The sequence below is a fragment of the Taurulus bubalis genome (genome assembly GCF_910589615.1).
Source record: "Taurulus bubalis genome assembly, chromosome: 21".
NCBI classification, from domain to species: Eukaryota; Metazoa; Chordata; class Actinopteri; order Perciformes; family Cottidae; genus Taurulus; species Taurulus bubalis.
The window spans coordinates 7050326-7073511 of NC_136609.1; the positions used below are offsets into that span (position 1 = coordinate 7050326).

The 23186-nt window shown below is 45.2% G+C and overlaps 2 protein-coding genes across 2 annotated transcripts in view; both read left to right on the forward strand.

Moving 5' to 3' along the window:
• Window positions 1-2294: 2294 nt before the first annotated feature.
• On the forward strand, window positions 2295-6074 carry stradb (STE20 related adaptor beta). Its single transcript, XM_079236929.1, has 11 exons — window positions 2295-2368; window positions 2865-2945; window positions 3792-3894; window positions 3987-4108; window positions 4277-4385; window positions 4657-4780; window positions 4883-5054; window positions 5156-5260; window positions 5367-5623; window positions 5716-5758; window positions 5886-6074. The coding sequence occupies exons 1-11, from the start codon at window positions 2357-2359 to the stop codon at window positions 6036-6038; spliced, it is 1281 nt and encodes a 426-aa protein (XP_079093055.1). The 5' UTR covers window positions 2295-2356; the 3' UTR covers window positions 6039-6074.
• Window positions 6075-9969: 3895 nt separating this feature from the next.
• The window catches only part of nbeal1 (neurobeachin-like 1), a gene marked incomplete at its 5' end in the record, with an annotated part of 33447 nt that continues 20230 nt past the window's right edge, over window positions 9970-23186 (forward strand). Inside the window, 10 exons of the mRNA XM_079236969.1 lie at window positions 9970-10020; window positions 16903-16994; window positions 18011-18172; window positions 18353-18434; window positions 18537-18664; window positions 18791-18873; window positions 19892-19977; window positions 20387-20861; window positions 21023-21129; window positions 22528-22614. Coding sequence (XP_079093095.1) covers window positions 9970-10020; window positions 16903-16994; window positions 18011-18172; window positions 18353-18434; window positions 18537-18664; window positions 18791-18873; window positions 19892-19977; window positions 20387-20861; window positions 21023-21129; window positions 22528-22614 — 1353 coding nt within the window. The remainder of the gene's footprint in view (window positions 10021-16902; window positions 16995-18010; window positions 18173-18352; window positions 18435-18536; window positions 18665-18790; window positions 18874-19891; window positions 19978-20386; window positions 20862-21022; window positions 21130-22527; window positions 22615-23186) is intronic.

The window sequence follows — 23186 nt, forward strand, 5'->3', positions numbered from 1 at the left end:
GACTCTGTCACCCCCAGGACTATTTTTCTTTCTTTTCTTTCGTCTTACCGAGCACTCGCCTGCACACTTCCTATTTAAACACTCATGTCACTTAACATACACTTTAACCTAAACACACGTCACTTTAACATACACTTACATTAACATTATCTGTTTGTCTGAGCACTTTATCTTATACTTTATCTTATACTATAATTTAATACCCACTGCACTGTTGTTGTCGTTGACTGTTGATTGATGTTTGTCTCGTCTAACGTCTCATGTCTAATGCATGCCCCCTCCGCCTAGAAAAATTCCTCATTTGTGTAAAGATTCCTGGCAAATAAACGGTTTCTGATTCTGATTTCTGAAAAAATAAATAAAAGCAACTGTGGATGGTTTTAAACACCTACCCAATAGTCAATCAGTTCAAGGGCTATGCGGTATTCATATAGTGGCCCATTAAAGCAGCATGACAAGAGTATTAGATGCATGACCAATTGGTACAGTAAAATGTATTGATTGCAAGTTTAGTGGAAGTCCGAGACGTCCTGAGCACATCTGCATCAGTCATTCCCTGGAACTCTTGAGAAAAGTATATTTAGAGAGCCTCACACATTAAAAAATTACTCGTTTATCGCAAAAAATGTAGGACCTTTACTTTGAAATATCTCCTAATTGGTAAAGTAAAATTGTTTGATTTTCAATATATCTGTAGACATATGCATCAGTCATCTTTGGGAATTATTGAGAAAAGTATGTTTATGGCACCTCAAATATGCTAAAAATAAGCTTTTTGGACATAGCACCTCAAATATGCCGAAATAAGCTTTTTGAACAGGACTTTTATTTTTGATAAACTCTCACTTAGTACAGTAAAAATGTTTGAATTTTTATATAGGTAGAGTCTGATACATCTTGAACACATGTTAATTAGTCATTGCTTAGAATTATTGAGAAAATTATCGTGATACCGCCTAAACATGTTAGAAATTATCTATTTGAAAGGTAAAACGTCTGTTCAGTTACTTACTACTTATATCTGAATTGGTAATGTGAAGATATTTTATTTTTGTTTGGATGTGGTCAGTCAGTCAGATTGAATTACATTAATTATCTTTCATTAACTCTCAAATCAAAGAATAAATACACTTCATGCACAATTTTGTTGTATTTTCTCTTTAACTCACTAGTTGAAGGTCACATGTTTTACTTAATGTGAATATAATTCATGTAATCTAAATTCCATCATGCAGGTACACGATTGGTCGACATCTTATTTTGAAAGACGGACATCTTACTTTTAAAACCAGATGTTGTGTCACATGGATCTTTCCGCTCACTTTTCTTCACCGAGACCTTAAGGGAGGGAGCTGACTACGAGGTGCGTCATCGACGCGCGACAGTAAACTCGGTGACGTTTTTAACCTGCGCCAAGGATCTGTGTCAAATTAAAAGTCCTGTCAAAAAAAAAAAGAGAGAAGAAAATACACAATTTCGCGTTGGGATGTCGCGCGGTTCGGTATTGACTGTAAAACTCTATACTTTATAATTTCCCCTAACTAAACAATGAAAGACTATCGAGTTTTTAGACTAAACATCGCGTAGGATATCAGCCTCTCTTTTGTATTTTTAACTTGTTTACGTCGAGGCGCTCGAGTTGCAGCCGAGAGGAGACGGTAAGCGACTTCTTTTCAACACAGGGGAACGTTACTCTACACAAAGTCAATAGCGTTACAGTAAATACACGAGCTATTTGTTTTTTTTTTGTTAGCTTGAATACATTCAATACACAGCCTACATGTTAGCTAGCTGACATTAGCCGTCGGTTTGAATAACAGTCGCGTTCTGGTTAAACTAAAATGGCTGCAGTTAATCTTAACCTTGAAGTGGAATTTAGTCTAATACTTGTACAGTAATGTTGGATATTAATTAACCCAAATTGAGTACATAACAAACGAGGCTGGACGCGTTTAATGTCGGCTTCTCATCTGGAGTGTGGGGCAAACAGTTTTCCCGGGGTTCATTATCGGACTCAGCCAGGTGTGGGTGTTTGCTGGTTAACTTCATATAATTTGCTTAACCTAGATCTCCAGATCACCTGACGCAGCCAGGTGAGCCGCACGCGGATGGCTGGATTGATGGCTGGCTGGGGTCGGACGGACGCCGGCTGCTTTCTAGTCTAGTGCGTGTGTGTGTGTGTGTGTGTGTGTGTGAGAGAGAGAGAGAGAGAGAGAGAGAGAGAGTGTGTCTGTGTGTTGTGGTGGGGGATCAACGCTCGTCTCTTGTTACCGCTGCGCTTCATCCTCCCCCCTTGTCTCCCTCCTTCGCGGATGAATACCATAGCCTGTGGTTTTACCGTCGCCGAAAGGACTCCATGTCTTTCTTGGTAAGAATACCCCGCTGTTTTTTTTATTTCTTTCATTACGTGCCTAATGGTTGAGCTGTCATCGAGCGAGATGTGCAGTCTGGTGGGATGAAGCAAAGTCAATCAGTCCCTCTGGTGGTGATGCACCAACATGTGTGTGTCAAATGTGGATTTTCTGAGGGACGTAAGAGGTCAAATATTATTTAGATGGCTTGTCTGGAAACTCTGATGCGTCTGCACTGACATGCATGGCATAGATTGGGGGTGTATGAGATGCTGCTTTGCATTGCTCACATCTAATGGGCATCTACTTTAAGTATGCAGCTCTGCGGGGACGCATCAGTCACTCGGCTGCCTCTTATTGTTGCCTGTTATTGTGCTATCACCACTTCTGATAAAATGCCCTGTCCCTGCCCAGTGTATCACCCTCCTCTCCCCAAGCTCCCATGTTTTTACCTCTCCACCCATTCCGTTGTCTGTAGGGCATGTCTCACCTGTGCTCCTTGTCCTTCACTAGGACTGTTCCTGCATCTCCCACACTCAAGTCCAGCCCCTGGACATAGTGGAGCAATATGAGGACATCAGCCACCATTTCCTGGTCAGTAGCCAAGACTGTCAGCACGGAGACGAGCAACACCCTGATGCTCTTCCACATATCACCACTGTTCATTCATCCATCTATCCGGGGCTGATTAACCCGTCGATAAGTTGTTTAGGACCGTAACTACTGGAATCACATTGCAGATGTTAAAGCTGTTGGTAGCATGTAAAGGGGTGCTCCATCAATTTAATATTCTCACACAAAAACAAATGAGCAGACAAAATTGGAGCGACAGATATTGATTATATTTTTCATGAGATCCTTTATGCCTACGTCTTTTATACTGCCAGTTTACAACACTGGCGTTTTGTAACAAAGTGAGGAGCCAAGGTTATGGCAACTCTGATGACATCACCATGACATCACCAGGGGTTGTTTTGCTCAGACTTGAAGCCATAGAAGATGCGGATTGCCCCTTTTTAAAAAAAAAAAAAAAAAAGCATCACCAATAATCCACATTATTGATTTGATTTTCACCAGAGACTTTGCCTGTTTTTTCAAAATATATCTTTCTATCGCTACGTAAATCATTCCTAACGCAGAACTTCCTGATAATACAGACACAATGCTGGCACAGTAAACACACTCATCTGATGTGTGTTTGCAACAAAGCTGCATCCCCTCCCAACTCCTTTATGCTCTGCACAGCGTCACAGTGCCACCCTCTGGCAGCCACACATTACCTCACCACAAAGTAGTCTTTGGTTGATGAAGGTCATGGAAGCACATTTAAAGCGGCCGCACGTGCGTCCGTGTTTGAGCCCCTTTTGCAACGCTCTCAACATGTGTATATATAAAAATGCATAATCTTATTAAATGCATAATATATGTCCCTTCCCGCAGAGCTGTGACAGTTCTGAATACACGCTGCAGGGGCCGGCAGGTGGCGATGACATCACGGGGCTGTCTGCTGAACCGGCCCACTACCAGCTGCTGTCCGAGCTGGGTGAGAACACCACATGCGCTTCAGTCAGGCAACTAGATCCCTCTCCCGGGGGAAGGACGATTTTCACTTGAAGTCAATTCTCTGTGTCACAGGGAGGGGCTTCAACAACATGAGCCAGGTGAACATGGCGCGCCACGTCCCGACGGGCCAGCCGGTGGCCGTCAAGCAAACCAACCTAGACGAGTGCACCGAGGAGGAGCTGCTGCAGCTCATGGTGAGCCGGTGCTGATTTATTTGAAGGACCTTTTTGGCGGAGTACATGTGGTTCTTCCCTTTAGAGCTTTTAAAACCCTTTTTTTTATTTTTTTTTGAGGCACGCTGTCGGCATAATAGCTGCTTTCCACCCAGGTGTGTTGACGTCTGATTCTGTCTCAAACCCCAGAGCGAGGTCGTGCTGTCCAGGCGGTTCCGTCACCCCAATCTGCTGACCTCTCGCCTGGTTTTCGGCTCCTGCTGCCAGCTTTGGGTCCTCACGCCCCTCATGGCCTACGGTCAGCCACTGCTACGTCGCCATTCACTTTTTTTGCGTTTTGTTTTGCCCATAAAATCCTTAAAATTTTGTGATTATGAAATGCAGTGCTGTGCACAAGGATGGACAATAGCTCTTTATTGGTTTTGGCATTCTTCATGGTTGCATTTATTTCGATAAGATCCTTCTCGGGGCTGAAATGCATTCCCGCTGTCTCTAAATTCAGATAAATCACTGCTTTCCATGAGAATTACCAGCTCAGATATCCTTCTCTCTCCCTCTCTTGCCTGCAGGCTCTGCAGACAGCTTACTCCGAACATATTTCCCAGATGGAATGAGTGAATCCCTAATAGCGTACCTGCTGTACGGCGCTCTGAAAGCATTGGAATACCTGCACAGGATGGGCTACGTTCACCGGTCGGTGGGCGAGGGGTCGACGTTAGCGGCAACATCTGTATTACCAAGGTGGAGAAGTGTTTAAAATGCTTAATGTCTGTCCACATGTTCCTCTCCCGCCAGGGGGGTGAAGGCCAGTCATATCCTGCTGTCTGGGGAGGGCCGCGTCTACCTCTCGGGGCTCCACAGTGTTTACAGCATGATGCGCGAGGGGAAGAGGATGAGGGCGGTGTTCGACATGCCCCACCACAGCCCCGCCCTGCTGCCCTGGCTCAGCCCCGAACTACTGCGACAGGTCAGGACTCCCCAGATCTAGAAGCAATGCGCCGGTGTCGGTGCCTTTTATTCCGAATGTTTTTTATGTCTCGCCTCTCACCACGGTGTTGTCCTCAGTAGGACCTGCACGGCTACGGAGTGAAGTCAGATATCTACAGTCTAGGTATCGTGGCCTGTGAGCTGGTCAGCGGCAGGGTGCCTTTCCAGGAAATGGCCCCCACTCAGGTAATGGAAACTTACTCTTATTCCTATGTCACTAGAAGAACCACATTATTATATATCTGTATATGTATGTATAATGATGTGTTTCTTGCCCCCCCTCCCCGTCCAGATGCTGCTTCAGAAGCTGCGCGGCTCCCACTGCAGCCTGCTGGACGTGGCTCCCTTCCCGCTGGGCGAGCTGGGGGCGCTGAAGGTGTCGCGGTCCGGCGTGGACTCCGGCATCGGGGAGAGCGTGGCCACCGGCAGCATGACGCACAGCGCCACGGCTCCTCCCACCGACCGACCTCAGAGCCCCGCCCCTAAAAACCACTCTGTCACCCTGCACAACCTGGTCCAGCTGTGTCTGCAGCAGCAGCCCGACCGCAGGTCAGTGCGGTGGAGGACCAGTCGACCTCATTGTCAACTACTCATGACTGTAATGCATAAGTGTTTATTCTTTTCTTTCCTTTCTTCCATAGGCCGTCAGCATCTACTCTGCTGACCCATGCTTTCTTCAAGCAGGTGGGTTCATTGGCCTCTTAGTTCTCGGCTCTGTCCACACATGAAACAGCAGAGCACATGAAGATAATGCATGTGATCAGTATAACTTTAACCGTGTTAAATCAGAGTTGGTGGCGTTCTGTGACAGGTGAAGAGGCACACCAGAGACACCTTCCTCAGCCTCATGTACCCAGCAGTGCCCCTCACCAGCCCAGCGGAGGCTCCAGTGTCCAGCCCCCCGGCCCCGTCCTGCCACGCTCCGGTGTCGGCCTCCGCCGAGGCGGCGTGGGACTTCTCCTGATCCCACGACCTCCAAATCCTGACTAGCAAGCCAAACCCAAAGACAATCAAAGCAAAGCAATGAGGCCAAATTCTACTGTGCTTTTATTTTGTATTATTAACCCGACTCTCTGAGCCTTTTTTAAAAGTGGTTTCGTAGCTGTTGTTTTTTTTTTTTTTTTTTTTTTATCGGTTTGTCTGATGCATAAATACAGAGTCGTGAGATGGGGGCGAGACTGTGAACGTGCTCGATCAAAGATGCTGCTCTGGATTATATATGAGCGATCCATGATGACGATGATAACAATGGACCGTCAACAAGTCACACACCACAAAAGAACAATGCATTGATTTATAATCACACACTTCCTTCTGAGATAAATGATAAACACATGTTTTTTTTACAACATGGAGGACCTCGTTAACTTAATCTGAATACATCAGAGAGTTAAATCCTAACAGGTACTGACAAAAATAACCCCTGAAGCGCAGGTGACTAAGCGGGGGTGTGTTTTTCCTTTGACGGTGTTTTAATGTATTCAGACTGTGAATAGTTCATACTGAGGTACATGAGATATTTACCACACATGCGCATATATATTCATCTATATCCAGCGACTCTGAGCTCATTCGGCATACTTTTAGTAGTGCCAATTTGCCAAAATACAAACACATATTGGCTTTAAAATCAGGGAAGTTGTTGTAACAAGTCTGAGTCCACGGCAACATATTACACATAATTATTGAATTATTAGAATATTAATATATTATATATCTCTATTTTAATCCCATCAGAAGTTAAGTTAATTTGCTTAAATTGAGGCTTTCTTGCCAACATGTATAGAAAACTTGCCACAATCCAAAATGTAAATGTTTTTGCTGTGTGTTTGAACATATGTGCGCGCAGTGTTTGACCATATGTATTGTCATTTAAAAAACATAGGAATAATAAGATAAACTTGGCTCTAGACTAAAGCTAGTGTCCCATGTGGGAGTTAGAAACAATCCGTAGAATCCGTAGAGGAATTATCGCCAGCGAGTCGTCCCAAGAGAATATTTCCACTGTGACCTCTCCAACAATGCCTTTGTGTGTTCATGAAACCTGCATTCTGAATATGGTGATCCATCTGTAACTGTGATTAAGTGTACTGATATGAGAACTGTGATCTACAGTACGTATAAAACATGGTAGCTGTATGAGCCTTATATAGTATATATATATATACACATAATTATAAATGATATGTATTATATAAAAAAAAATATTTCTAAACTTCCTGTTAAGCCTTGAATGTTTTCTTTATAGTTTTCTGTCAATAGAAAAGTTGTATGTGTACAAGTATGTTTTTTTTTTCGACAATTCTTCCTAAAAGGACATTTTTATATTTTAAATATGAACATAAGTGCGGTAATCTAACGTCAGTTTCACACAAATGGACTCGTTATTATTATGAGTCCTCCTGGTTAGGAGAACCCTGAATATACTCTGTGGTAATTCAAAAGAAACTGGGATGCAGAGGCATGTGCATATGTTTCTACAGGCATGTAATAACAACACAATAATACATTGTATTATTCATGTTTTAGACCTTTTAATGTCTAAAGATGCAGCCCACAGAGCTTTACGCCACAGAATAAAAAAATGTGAAATTAAAAGAAATAAAACAATAAAATAGAGGGGAAGACTAAGAAGACTAAAGACGCATGTGGATAGGAACCTCGTGAAGTACCTGAAGTCCAGTGCCTGGTCAATGGCACCTAATTCAATAAAAATGAGTTAGAAAAGAACATTTGTGTTAATTCATCATTTATAATTATTTTTGAGATATTAAGTCCACGTCCCTCTGCCGTGTCCGATTCTTTTTCCAGTTGTTCCAGACCTCATCCTCCTTGAAGTGCTTTTGTGTATGTTTCTGAGAGGTAAGACATGTTATTTTATTGGAACATGTTATTGTTGTTTTTTTACATTCAGAAATGGCCAACATGTATTTCCCAACCAGTCTATTAACTTCTCTTTAAAAAAAGGGGAAAACATTCAACCTTTTGTTTTATAATTTCCTCATTTGATAGTTCCTCTCTGTACTATATCCACTTGTTTTTTTTTCTTATTGACCTACTGTAAAAGGCCATTCGTCTTTTTTATTATTATTAAAAAGGCAGTGCTACTTTTGCAAGTTTGATCATATTATTGTACAGTAATTTAAATGTAATAAAAATACATCTATATGAAGTGTACCTGAATTCATGAATGCTACAGTAACTCATTCTTACAATATTGTTGTGTCTTAACCCATTTTTTCCGTCACATTTAACGTCTCCATAATGCTTGTAATAAACAGCAGTCCACTACTGCTCCACTAGGTGGCAATACAACATCATAACAAACCGATGGAGCGCCGCTGCAACCTGAGCCCCGCGCTTAGCAACCACGTAGCTCCACATCGACAACGTAAAGTGGATATACAGTCGCAAACACACAGAATGTTATGATAAATATTGCACGGCACGTATTCCGTGCTTCTTTATTTTTTATCATAACAAAATGAATCCGCTATAAAAAGAAAGACGTATTCTGTATTGAAACTGCAGTTTAATGCCTAATATGTTCACTTGGTTGGTAGTTTTTTCTGTGCCAGTTGCTGCAGTGTATTATGTATCCGGTTCCACTACCAAATTAAACGTTCCGTTTTTTCACATAAGAATTACTTTTAAAGTATGGTTAACTAGACCATTTATAACAACGTTATACACCACCAGCAGCCATAAGGCATATTCTAACTTTATTAAACTAGTAGCACGAGAAATAGGCTAGTATGCATATTCTTTTCCTGTGGAAGCCAGCTTAATTGTACCACACCCTTGTGTGACTAATAATACAATTTACCATTAAATATACCGTATTGAAGAATTTACCTGAGTCTGACTCAATTAGAAAGTAAGATACCAAACATTAAACTAAATTAATCACTTCAGTATATAAATGTGTAACAAAATATCAGTTTAGGGATAATACAACTGAAATCTTGCGACTCTTATTTTGAAATAAATCAAAACGCACTCTGACCGGAAGTCGCTGTCGGTTAATGCGCGGTGTCAGTGTCTGCAACTTGACGCATTTACAACAACTCTGGAGACGGCGTCAGTGACAGTTGGTCCTTTCGTCACACAGGTGAGACGTCTTTACGGGTTTAATACACGTTATCAGACATTCATACTCATATTATTTTCCTGGAATGAAACGTGTGTAACCGAGCGGGGTTCGGGAGGACGAGGCGTTTACTGTCACATGAGGAGGAGGAGAACGGGAGACAAATAAATAAATAATAGAAATAGGCTTTTTTGACAGCTAGCTTTGAGCTAACGTTAGCTTGGTCAGGTAAGGTCGACCGAAACATTAAGTTAATGTTTACCGAGGATAACCGAGGGCATTGTACAGCCGTTGCAGCACGAGCAACTCTGCTTTTAACTAGCTAATAGCGCGCGACAGAAACGGACATTATTAATTAAACCGTGTAGTTTAAACCACCGTTGCTCAAAGTGCACAGCGGACCCGCGGTACTGGAAGTGTTTCGCCGCCGCTAGCAAGCGGACGCTACTGCCAGGCGGACAAAACATCCGCCTCCATGATAACTAATTGCCTGTGTTGTTGTCGTTGATAGCGCAAACCCCGCCGGGAATACCCGAACGAAGTAGTACGGGCCCGACTTCTCCAAAGACCCGTCTGGGGACCGCACAGCTCCCCTGCCGTGGAATAAACGCCTGCCGTCCACTTTGAACACGTCTGGAAGGAGTTTTTTTTTACACCTCGCCAGAGTTGGACAGCAGTCGGACAGCAGGCATGATGCTGAGCGCTGAAGGCCAGCAGCAGGGGTTTGGCTCGTGACTGAACACCATGAGGCAGGCAGGGAAGTGACCTCGGTGGACTCCACAGCCTGAGGGTCCAAGGCACCACCATGGCATCCAAGGAGAGACTGTACGAGGTCTGGATGCTCTACTGCACCAAGGTAGGGTGTATTCCTGCACACGCACACACAGTGTCTGTTTTAGTCTCCTGTGGCAGCCGGGGAGGAGGAAATGTCATTAGGTGAAGTAATGGACAGTGTGATGGCATTTCCTCCTTGGCAAAGAGGTCATCCATTCATGACATTTCTCTTTTGGAAGTGTTGTGTTACATAATAGATTCAGCCTATTTGCAGTGGCAGACTGGTCACTGGTAAAGTAAAATCAATGTGGGATTTCAAAGCTTGTGCTGGCAGATGTTTTTTTTTTTTTTAAACCAAAGTCACTGATTGCCATTATTTTGTGGCAACGTTTAGCATCTTTTTATACCCTGCGTTTCACTTTTTAGGATGGAAAAGCCTTCTGAAACGGCATATAAAACATTATACGACTCTAAAGCACTCCAGTCAAACCCACACTTATGAAATTTCCTGCAGATCATGAATGTTTAATGGTCGGGGACAAATTAGTCCCATGAACGGGTAATTAATTCACAGAGAGCTACTATAACTGTATGTCAGGTATTAGCACCAGTTTCTCTGCAGCTGTGGTGAGACGGGAACCGTCATCACATTGGTGCTGAATAAATAAAACCTAGAAATAACTCTAAAAACATATCCAACACGTGGAGGTCTTCTTAGGCCGACGCGTCAGGGATGGTCTTGTAATGTGATGGACACCACTGCAATGCTCGGAGCGTTCTGCTTTTGTTTTTAAAATGACACTCGGCAGAGACGGCACCCCTTGAGTCAGCTGTTGGCTAGATTTAATTCACTTGGCGATAAAGCACGCGCGTCCCGCTGTCCAATCAAAACAGCCCGCCTGAGCTGCTCCTCATGTGAGCCTGGCTGCAGTCACACACTTAACTTTCCCACTGTAATCCCTCACAACACACACACACACACACACACACACACACACACACACACACACACACGCACGCGCTGCCACAGCCCTCTCTGAAGTGTCCCATAAAAGCAAAGCTGTGTTTTTTTCTTCTTCTTGCAAGTTTAGGATATGACATTGAATAATCCTCACCCTGGGAAGCAAAGTATAGAAGCTTGAACGCTGACACAAATGGAATATCTAATGCCAGCGGCGTGGGCGTTTGGGGTTCAAAACAGAACGAACTGCTGCTTCCGCCGCACACACTCGTCGCAGTCCCTTGTGAAAATGCCATCAATTTGCTACGAGCATACACATTGCATTTGTTGGAGCAGGAGTGTGTATTTGCATTGATTAAGCATTACACTGCGAGGAGGGGATTGTTTCATTTCATCCTGGCCATGAGCCAATGGTCCACAGGGGCCAATATTGCTCTCTGCATGAGGCGAAGGAGACGCCTCGAGGGACAGAAGCATTTCAAGCTATATGTGTAGCGGCTTGCCTTTCTCCCCCAGCAGCTGAAATGTCAGGTTTGGCCGGCGGGGTGTCTCTGCACTATATATATGTGCACGTATGTATGTTAGGGTTGCTAGGAGATGCTGTCTGCGAGTGGAACCTGCAGTCATGTGACCTTAATCAGATGAGGAATGCTGGTGTAGGGGACCCCTGATGGGTTAACTGTTTCACAACAAACCTCAGCCTCGACCTCCATAGTCATACTCCTATGCATTATTGAATGATTACCAGTTATTTGGCATCTTCAGTCCAAATGCTACCATAAGATGTGCTCTGTGAGGGCTATTTAAGCATGAAAGAGTACAAGGAGTAGCTATTTAAAGTCCATGATATAATTCAGTTCGATGACTGGAAAAGTGTTCTCGCCATCTGTCCGTGTAATGATTGACAAACCAGTGGAGACGTCACGCTGCCCTCAGTGTCAGAGGTTAACACTGGCACTGTTCTCTCCGAGGACGGCTCTATCCGAAGTGTATTGTTGACCGGAGAAGCTTCCATGGTACTAGCAGCCGAGGGTCACATTCGGAGAAGCATCGGCTGCCTTTTCTTATCTCGGTGTGTTATTATTCATCCCCCGGTACCCGGTGCTGAAAGAGGAAGGAGTGTTTTTTTCCGGGGGGTTTCTTATTGAACCAGATGTGATGCTGTCATTAAATGTTCTTCGACTTTGGATAGATGACATGTAACTGATTTCAGAGCCAACTGTGGCAGCTGTTCACATGATGATGTTGGGTGAGCAGCTGTGGCATTCCGTCACTGTTGAGGAGTGATGGAGTTAGAATATTTTTTCAAACAAGATTAAACGGTGCATTCTTTAGAGACTATTTTCAGGCGTGGAGATCTACCTACTAGCTGCCTGAGCTTTCAAATGCACGCTCATTTGTTTCTCCACAAAGAGTCAAAAGCATCACTCATTCGTTCCAGCGTGAAAAAAAATTCATAAAAACCACAGATTCCCTACAGAATAGAGGATTCTGTGTATTAGTAGATGCCTGAAGCAATCAGAGTTATTATATATTAATGAAAACGGTTATTAATCTGCAGTAGATGCTCACTACAGCTTGCTTCTCAGAGTTGTCGAGGGCCGACGGGTCACAGCTGACGGCCGTTGCGTAACCAGCGATCCTCTGAGCTGCCCGCCATTGGTCTGTGCCAGAGAGTTGGCTCCGAGCGCACAGAACCGCTGGTTGCCGCTGGAGCGTTATGCCGCAGTATTTTACCCAGAAAGGCCTCGTCAGAGAAAGTTTAGAGCTTAGCAGCCTCCTGAATGCCGCCAGTTACTCTCTTAAAGCCTTTGTCTGCTGCAAAAAAAAGTTTTTAATTCCCAGCCACAGGGGGACATGCCTCAACGGCCAGGGGCATCGCTTTACCCTTCAGTGGTTTTAAAGCGGAGTCCGGTATCTTAATTCTAGATCAGAGATCCTCACTCCCTTCTAATTGTCTAAACACTAAACCAGGGATTTCTGGGAAAGATTCACAGAACCGCCATCCTGTCTTAGAGAGAGAGAGAGAGAGAGAGAGAGAGAGAGAGAGAGAGAGAGAGAGAGAGAGAGAGAGAGAGAGAGAGAGAGAGAGAGAGAGAGAGAGAGAGAGAGAGAGAGAGAGAGAGAGAGAGAGAGAGAGAGAGAGAGAGAGAGAGAGAGAGAGAGAGAGAGAGAGAGAGAGAGAGAGAGAGAGAGAGAGAGAATTGGAGACGGACGGAGGAGGAGAAGAAAGTGCCGCGGTTTCACATATTTGCTCAAGTAGATTACTCAAGTCTTTTCCCCCGGCTTTGCTGCCTGTTTGCTGGTTACGGTTTAATCTCTGTTGTCACACACGCATGCATGCACACACATGCATGCACACAATGCCTCACACAGTTAACACAAGCCCACACACTCCGGCTTTGGTTTATGTGCTGGCATGCAAAGTTTGTTCCCTCGGGGAAGCTTTCTTTCTCGCCGGCGCTTACTGCATTCTGTGCTACTTTCTCGCTTCTCTTTTTTCTCTCCTTTTTTTTCTTTCTATGTCTGCGCTATGAATATCTCTGGAATAACACTGATGTCACTGACACAGTGCATCATCAGACATGTGGTTTCCACCCCTCCCACCAGCCGCTTAAAATACACCCTTTGGCAGTGACGTCACGGACCGGGGGAGTCGCCGCTGACTGATGGGCTGTGATGGAGTGCAGATGCAGAGCGGCCACATCGGGGAGGGCACCGTTTTTTGTTTCCTTTTTTAAACTTTGCGGTTTTCAGTGACTCCATGCCACTTCCACCGAACCAGGTCACTCTCAGCCAGCCCAAACTGAGCCGGCAGCCGCCTGTCTGGACAGGGTGGAGCACTCGCATAACAGCATCCTGATAATAGATCAATCCATCAAGTGATCTAGTTACTGACAAACATGAGTGCATTGCCTTGCTCTTAAAACATTTGCGAAGCTATTTAATTAAGATGATGTTCGTCTGCTCTGTAGAACATTACATGATTTCTCCACCTGTTCAGTACGAGTTCGACCTTTCTGTTATCGTCAGTCTCTGTGACGTATCCGACGCAGGGGGCGTGTTATTAGCTGGAAGTGTATGATGTCACAAAGCGGAGTCTGCTCCACTGTCGCAGGTACACACACATCTCTTGTTTCATTCTCATGTCAACGGGGATCTCGTTTTTTTCTTCCAGAATGAAGCGCATTCATTCGTTGACCTTGTTAGCTTTCCAGAGGTCAGCTTAAACAGATCAGTGGGAATGTGATATAGGGGCTTGGCAGAGGGCCTAATATGATTATGTATGTGTGTGTGTGTGTGTATATATATATATATATATATATATATATATATATATATATATATATATATATATATATATATATATATATATATATATATATATATATATATATATATATACATACATACATACATAGGAAGAGACATGTGATCTTCTCATGGGAATTGTTTGCCTAGTTGGTTGTTAAGAATCGGGACAAGGTGACTGTTGTTGAGTTAGGAAGTTAGGATTCCTGCCTGTACGTGTAGATCATTATGTGTGTGTGTGTGTGTGTGTCAGGCCAGCGATGAAGGCCATGGATAAACAGAGCCATGCAGAGCAGGGTGTGTCCCTGACTGCCACAGTCTAAAACCCTCAATGGGCATCTGTGCTCCCAGAGCTGCTGCCTAAAAGAGGACATTCTTTCAGACACACACCACACACAGACGCGCACGCACACAGTCATTCAGTCACTGCTACTAGCGAGCTCACTTGAGAGTGAAGCTGCTACCATAAATCATCATCTAATTATCTGGTGGTACCGTGGACATAAAGACAATACAGTGTTTATTGCTGGAGTTTAAAGGACAGCTTTCAGCAGCAGGCCGAAATAAATGAGGTTTTCTCTCTGTAGACAGGGATTCATGCAGAGGAAAGAAAGAAGCACACAGGCGACATGCTCTCTCAACAGAACATATTATTCACACGTGGCTGATTTCAGATTTCACATGCCGCTCTCACACACACACGCACACACGCACAGGCCAGCGACGCAGGATTGTTCTGATGACTTCATAGGCTTTGCAGAGAGCTGGCTTCCTGCTTCGCTCTGGCTGATTCCACACTGTGACACGCAGACAGAAGCAGTCAGCCTTTCAGGCCCCTCTCCCTCTCTCTAGCCAGATGGCACCGCTACCCTGAGAAAATCCCATTTTTTTCCAGTTGTGCGTGTGTTTTTGTTCTTCTCTCTCTCCACTTTCAAGCTCTAATCTGCAAATTATTCCTTATTAAAGCCATAGCTTCATGGGCAATTGTATGAAACTCTTGGGGAACGTTCACGTGTCCTGTTTCTCTGAACAATGTCATCATGGGAGATTTTCAGGTGCGCACTGTTTCTGCCTCATCCGGTGGTGATGTCTTCATTGCAGGAAATGAAGAAACACATTAACCGTCCGATCACAAATGAGCCACGCAATAACTCCATAATAACACCAGCGCAATGTTGCATTGTGGTCTCATGCTCCATCTGTGTCTTTGTCTCCTGGGACAGCCCAATAGAAATTTGATTTTCAGTTTCAAAGTCGCCTGCGCCGCGTGACGGCGCTTTTGAAACCCACGCGGCTCATTCAAAGGGATTGCAACGTCAGTCGTTCTGTTGACGTCTGTTCCGCCATGTTGCGTGGATTTCTGTGAACACGACATTCGTGTTCCCCAGAAAGTGAAACAAGCAAACTGTAGCACCAAATGCACAACATGCCGCCGGGTGTTAATCTGCCCCGATCACCACTTCAGCCCTCCTTGACCCAGATTGGCTCACCCTCACCCTTCCAGACGGCTCAAAGTCTTTATGACAGGATCTGCTGCTGGGGTGTTGTGAGCGAGTGATGAATTAATAATGCCTTCCAAACTGTATCGGGCCCTCCACCCTGCAAGCCTGTGGCGTATGCTATGAGGCACCCGCCTGCATTGGCTAAAGAACACGCCGTACTTATTACGGGGTTGTAGCATTTTACAGCTTCTTCCTTATTCTGATGACGTAATACGACTCATCTGATAAATAGTTGCAAGCGTACGTGTTGCTTTCCGCCACAAAACGGTAAATATGTATTTACTGGCAAGCCTTCAAAAGTGTGTGGTAGATTATTAGCAGCTGTTATTTTGCGTTAACCGACAGTCATGACATTAATGATGGTCATAAAAACCGACGGCGCGCTACACCATTTGCATTTTTTATTGAGGTATGAAAGAGCCTAATCTCCCAGAAGTAGGAAGCAACGGTGTGGGACTTTTTGGACTCTGAGCTCTTGCTATTTAAGCAGTTTTGCTGCGTGGTCCCATGTGTTTAGTGTCCTGTGTTTGTTCCTCTGGGTTGAGGACATTTATACACCAGGAACTGTGCCGTGACCTAGCAAGCTGAGCCCATGTTGCCATCCCGTCCCTCTCTGGGCTTTGTTCCTGCTTTGTTTATGAATTGCCGGTGAGCCGGCTGCAGAATGCAGCCAAACTCGTTTCTCGCTCCGACAGGTGCACGTTTCAGCCTCCACGCCCCGAGAGAAGATAAGATAAGAGACGCACCTGAGACATTCCTGCTGTCACGCGTTTGTCACGCTTCGGTAGCAGCCTCTTTTTAAACATGGTGCTCAGTATACACTGCATCTTGTCCTTACTTGTTCGTTTACTGTTGCTGCACACAATCAGAAACTTGTATCCCTTTGTTGTCAAACAAAGAAAAAATTATTAAGTCCTCGAAGCCATAAAAAAACATTGCATTTAAAGGGTGCGTCGATAAGAGAAACAGTTTGCTGCCAATTGTTGTCTAGGAGTAAAAATTACAGACGAGACACACACACACATCATTTTGCAGACAGGGCCTGTCAGCTGCCGGTCATTTATGTATTTTAACCATGACAGCTTTTGTTAGCAAAGGCCACTAACTATATTATCTCCTCCCCCTCCCCCTCTCTCTCCCTCCCCCTCTTCCATCACCCCTTCTTTCTTTCTGTCGTTACATTTCTCAGAGGGATCCGGACTACTTGAAGTTATGGCTGGAGATTTTCATCAGCTCCTACGAGCGATGCCTGGACGTGGACTTTGAAAAGCCGCCGTCGAGGTAACGCGCGGCAAACTGTGGGTTTCTCAGTGGTTTTTCATGTCACTAACATATTTCAACAGGTAATGCTTCTTGTAGTTGTAACTACCACGGGTGATGGTAAAATACCCAGTTCCTCTTCTGCTTATTCTCTTCTACTAACTGGAAATATAAACAAAACCCCACATATGACACCTCCTGGTGAGGAATAACTGTTTATAATACATCACATACCCGGATTACTCTGATCTCCTGATTGCATTTAACAAAACGCCGATGCAGTTTCCTGCAGCAGGTCAACGCGAGTGCGTTCACTACCATCTCTCCGTGGCACCCAAAATAGCCACCAGATGCTTTCGTGTGGCGCGGCCCACAGCTGCAGCCTCTGCTCCGATTGGTGTCGACACGTGAACGGTGTACACGTGCATGGTGTAAGGCGAGGCCACCGGCGCCCGACCGCACAACCGAAAGCCCGAATTCGGTTTTTCGGAGCGTGCAGAATTAGGCAAAGTTTGTCGGTGCACCATGTCACATTTTTATCATGGATGGAGGGCCGTGTGCAGAGAGAGTGGAGGAATATGGTGTGTGGAGCTTTTCATCTTGTCTTTTTCGTCATTTCTTTCTCCTCTCTTGACTCAAAATCTTCCATCCTCTCCTCCTTTTTCTCTGACCCCTTCCCCCACCTCCTCTCCTTCTTTCCTTCCCTTCCTCTGCAGCTGCCTTGTGTGTGTGTGTGTGTGTGTGTGTGTGTGTGTGTGTGTGTGTGTGTGTGTGTGTGTGTGTGTGTGTCATATATGAGTCATATATGCAGTGCAGCACACAAGCATTTTTTCCCAAGGAAAAAAATGTCTTAACGCTCTAGGTGTGTGTGATTGAGTGAACGCAGAACATGATCTGCTCCTTCAAGCTTCCCGCTGCAGCGACACCTCCGTGATAAGAAAAAGCTACGTCTGCACCAATCTTGACATTAACCCCCTCCCTTGTGCTTTCTTATCTAATGGAGACTAACCTGCCTCTTCTGGGCTCTGTGTCTGCAGGCCAGAGGAGGTTCCCCCGGTGTTGACGCTCCTCCCCGACAACATCCTGCAGGTTTTGCGCCACCAGCTGCTGCAGTGCGTCCAGAAGGCCTCCGACGGCCTGGAGCCCGAGCAGCAGAACCTGGCTCTGCTGCTGCTCAAGTTCCTCATCATCATCTGCAGGTCTCGACCATAAACACTCACAAAAACAGTTTAGCTACTTTGCAGCAGGACAAGGAGAGATTGTGACGTATGAATCCTGAGCTTTGCATAGATTGTGTTGTGCTGTTGTGCGTTGCTATCTTCATGGAATAGACGGTACTCTGAAGCCACCGATGAGTTACGATGGTTTGTTTCTGATAGGAACCTGTCCAACGTGGAGGAGATTGGCACTTGCTCTTACATCAATCACATCATCACAATGACAACACTCTATATTCAGCAGGTGTGTGCCCCACGTGAAAGTAACATTCTGTTCGATGCTCTAAATGAGACGTTGTAGTAGCAGGTGTGACTAAGGTGTGTGTGTGTGTGTGGGGTGTTGTAGCTGAAGAGCAAGACCAAAGAGAAGGAGATGGCAGACCAGAGCCAGGCGGAGGAGTTCGTCCGTCACGCGCTGGCGTTCTGCGAGAGCCTCTATGACCCGTACCGCAATTGGAGGCATCGAACCTGCGGGTAACGCCGTCCCACAGCTAGCTCGGCATTGCTTCACGATACCGTAACAACCGTGACGCTGACGTGCACCAGCAGTAGGAAGTGTTTCTCATCCCGTGTATCTGTTTTGTTTGTTCCCCCCTGCAGGGAGCAGAGGGGTACAGTCGAGAGGAGCAGACAGAAGTACAAGGCAGCTTCGCTCACTGTGGAGTTTGTTCCTTTTTTTTACCGTAAGTCATATATTTTACAGTTGGATTAAGGCATACTCATTTTGCGTGGCTTATTTGCAAAACACTTTAGCAATATTACAATGCTTGCTCTGTATGGTCCTCACTTTGAATCACCTGCTTCAATGGCCTCTTTGGGCGTGGATGAGGAAGCAATCTCCTATCATAAAAGTTTCCTCCTCTCCTCTCCTCCACCATCTTTTTTCCCTAAGTGCACTCCTGCTGTCATTCTTTCCCTCAAGCGCCTCCTCTTCTTTCCTCTCTGGGTCCAGTTGAATCCCCTCTTTGTGCTCGCGTCCCGTTCGCCAGGCGCTGAGATGAGCCGATAGCGAGCGGTGTCTGTCGAGCCACTTCAGCTCCGCTGGCGGCCATTTTGAACAAATACTCCCTTTCTCTCCTTGCGTGGCTGCTGTGGTTTTGTACCAAAGATAACACCTGAGTCCTAACGTGTGTGTGTGTTATGTGCATCAAATACAAATTTGTTGGAGTACTGTAGGAAGACTGTTTCCATTTATATGTTAAGCTCAATTGGATATAGGATAAATGATAAAGTGATAGTAGAACGTTGTAGCATGACTGGGATAAAGGAAACAGACATCACGGAGCCGAGATGTCACATCTTTCCTCCCCAGTCGGACGTGTTGACAGATGAGTTAATGGATGACGGGGGACCACCATGGCCCAGAGGTTACCGGCACGATTGCCTCATGTCAAATGTGCGATTGTGCTTTGTGTGTTTGCTAACCTATCTTATCTGGTTTGCAGATTTAATTTAGCTTTCGTGCATGTTTTTTTTGTGTGTACGAAAAGATAATGGTGTGTCTGTGTGTACACTCGACAGTGTTTTGGTTATAGACAAAAATGCAGGAACTTCAGCAGTTTGCTCTGAGCTACGGTTTTGTTTTGTGGTTTCGTTGTAATTGCAAAGCAGACATCACGCTTACAGATCAAACTAATGGACTGTGTGTGTTTGTGTGTTTGTATGTTTGTGTGCGTGTATGTGTCCTGTCTTTTGTTACAGAGTGCTTCCAGGAGAGCGAGCACCTGAAGGAGAGTCTGAAATGCTGCTTGCTGCACCTGTTTGGAGCCATCGTAGCTGGTGATCAGGTACGCCTCCGGATGACCTGGAGGGTGCCGCATGTTTTAACTAGCAGGTCACAGATGATTCCTCACTTCCTCTTGCTGATAGATGTGTTTGGAGCGACACCTACATATACATTTATTCAAATGACCCCTGCGCACAGGCTTCTTGAGCCACGTGACATTGAGGCAGGAAGTAAAACATTTAGCATGAGAAGTTCCCAATCTATGGTGGGATGTTTCTGTTAGTTAACACAGAGCGCTGGGTCTGTGGCTTTTTGTCGGTGTCACCTATAGTTGTCCGGCAAATTCAATTATCAACGGTCAAAATGTCCCCTGGGAAATATGCCAAATAAGTAAATCGTAAAAAATAAAGTCTAGTGTAACTACCTTTTGACTTTTCTCTCTGCTTCATCTCTTCCTCCCCCTCTGGCAGAGGAACGCTCTGCTTGCCATCTCTCCAGCCACCATGGAGGTGTTGATGCGGGTGCTGGCCGACTGCTCCATGGGGAGCTGCTCCTCGGACGAGGGCGAGGACTGGGACAGCGAGGCGCCCGACCGCAAGGCGCTGCTGAACCTGAGCTGCCTGCGGGAGGTGGTGCAGCGCCTCCTGGCCTCGAGCTCTGACCAGCGGCAAGTGGAAATTGCCTCTGTGCTGGAAAACTACTTCAAGCTGCTCAATTCGGACCCGGCGGCCGTTGTTGCTTCCCAACAACAACAACAGCAGCAGCAACAACAACAGCAGCAACAACAACAACAGCAACAACAGCAGCAGCAACAACAGCAGCAGCAGCAGCAGCAACAACAACAGCAGCAGCAGCAGCAGCAGCTGCAGCAAGCCAAAAGCAGAGTGCCGACACTGGGCCGACACTGGGAGAGCCGGTTTGTGGCGCTGCAAGTAAACATGCTAGGTACGGCCTTTAATGGCAACATTTTTGTGATATTGAATACACTATTTTGAGTTAAGTTCATGTGACTTATTCCACCTTCTTGTTTTATTTCTGTCTTTTGCTTTTCTCTGTGTCTCTCTTTCTCTCCCTTTGTCTGCCGTCCGTCTCCTGCTGTCTCCCAGACACCATCAGGGACATGTTCCTGTGTTCAGACAGGCCGGTGCTACAAGCCATCTTCCTCAATAGTAACTGTTTCGAGCATCTGACGCGGCTGCTGCAGAACAGTAAGGTAACAGCAAGTATTTCGATCTAAATATAACCCGAGGACACAACTCAGTTCTGAGCGGCTGGATCTGGGCTTTGATCACTCGGAGCCAAGTTATTAGTTGCACCATCATGACACGACAAGACTGTTTGAGGTTGTGATATCGTACAAGTATGACATGTTTTCCCCACTGCAGTCGTTTTTCTTGTAGAGGTTTTGTAAATGTTAACGACATTATCAAGTCTAAAATATTCATCTTTCACAGTACTCAGATCCTTCACAGTAACAATGTCAAAATTTACAAATGCGTACAATTAAGTAAAAGTACAGAAGTAGTTTCAGCACAATCTAAAGTAGCAAAATCAAAGATGCATATTTTGCAGAATGGCTCCTGTATGTTTTATTATCATTATATATATTCTATTACTTGATTATTATTACTATCGCATGTCAGCAGCATTTTATTGCCGCAGCTTGTTTAGGTGAAGTTTAGTTGGGTAGTTTTCTTAGTAACAATGCATTATATTGTATTTCTTAAATCACATTTTATATGTGAAATCTTACTCTGCAAAAAAGAAACATGTCGATGTGGGAAAAAATAAATGTAGACATTTTGAGATGTATTCAAGTCGAGGACCAATGCTTCAAAAGTTACTTTCCAATACCGAAACTCTCCAAGATTATTTTACATGGATAGCGTTCTGCGTTCTTATTCACAAAGGATCTTAACACAAGGAGTCCTTCGAAATGGAGTTTCCCCTTTTGAGAGATTCAAAGAGATGAGAGGAGGGTCACTGTTGACCTCGCTGCTATGCATGACATGTTATTTTTTAATGAACTTACTCAATATGACAACAATGACCGGTGGACTGGTCAGGGAATCAGTATTCATTAGTGGAAGATGGATGGATGGGATTTAACGCATGAAACACACTTGTAGCTGGAGTGTATTGTCTCTAACTTCTCTCAGACCTTCAGTACTAAAATGCTTTGTGAGTTACACCCACGTATCCTAAAGTTTGGACAGACTCGCTCCTTTTTTTACGAGTTAATTACCTCCTAACTCGGCCGCTTTGGAGCCTTAGGGTGTTTTGTGAATATGGCCCCAAGGATTTAACATGTAATCTGGGTTCATTAAGTTCCAGGTCTGGTTTTAAGAGCATTTTGTCCACATTGCATGTTTACCTCCCACAGCAAGGCTGGATCACCAACACGCCTCCACGCGGTGACCCCGCCGCTGAAGGGGGTCACGGCTTTTAACCTCTCGCCCTCTCCTCCACTGACAACATCTTCTCCCCCTCCCTTCCTCTGCACCATCCTCCTCCCCTGTGTCTTCCATTTTCTCTTTCTATCAACCTCCCCACATGCTGTGTTGACACGTTGCCTGTTGTTGTTGTTGTTGTTGTTGTTGTTGTGTGTCAGCTGGTTAACGCGAGGTGCACGGCGGCAGACAAGGACCAGAAAGATATAACCAACAACAGGTTACTGACAGGAGAGAGGGACACTCAGGTACCGCCGAGAAATCCCCACCTCTCCACCTCCCCCAACCACCCTCCGCAATCATCCACCTACCCTCCCACTTATTCTCACCTGCTGCCAAGTCCCACCCCTTCACCCCAGAGCCACGTGGGCCCTCCACAGCACGACGCTCCCGCCGCTCTTTGCCAGACGGTTATTAGTAATTGGATCAGGGCCTCACAGAAAACTACACTGAGTCACTAGACTGCCAGGGTGCTGGGAGGCTACCGGTTGTGTGAGCATCATTTATTCAACAGACTGCTACACCACCATGTTTGGGGGTTTTCACATTCATACTGCTTTTCTTGTTGAAACAGTCTCTTGTGTTTGTGGCTTAGAAAAGCCACAAAACCCAGAGACCAGTTGCACAAAACTAATTTTTAAGTTGTGTTCAGGTTAGAAGGTCTGGTTGTCAACACAGTGTTGCTCTGGGGACAAGTAGACAAGTGTATGGACTTCTTTCTTAAAGGAACAGCTCAACATTTGTACATATGAAGCCAGTTAGCTTAGCAAAAGGACTGAACACTGTTTCCCCTCCGCCAGCTTCCGATCTCACAATTCTC

Bases quoted from the DNA above. Each gene is read 5' to 3' on its own strand.
- stradb (XM_079236929.1), top strand. The intron at 2,946-3,791 runs GTCAGTAGCCAA...CCCTTCCCGCAG, and splicing joins ACATCAGCCACCATTTCCTG to AGCTGTGACAGTTCTGAATA. The intron at 4,109-4,276 runs GTGAGCCGGTGC...CTCAAACCCCAG, and splicing joins AGGAGCTGCTGCAGCTCATG to AGCGAGGTCGTGCTGTCCAG.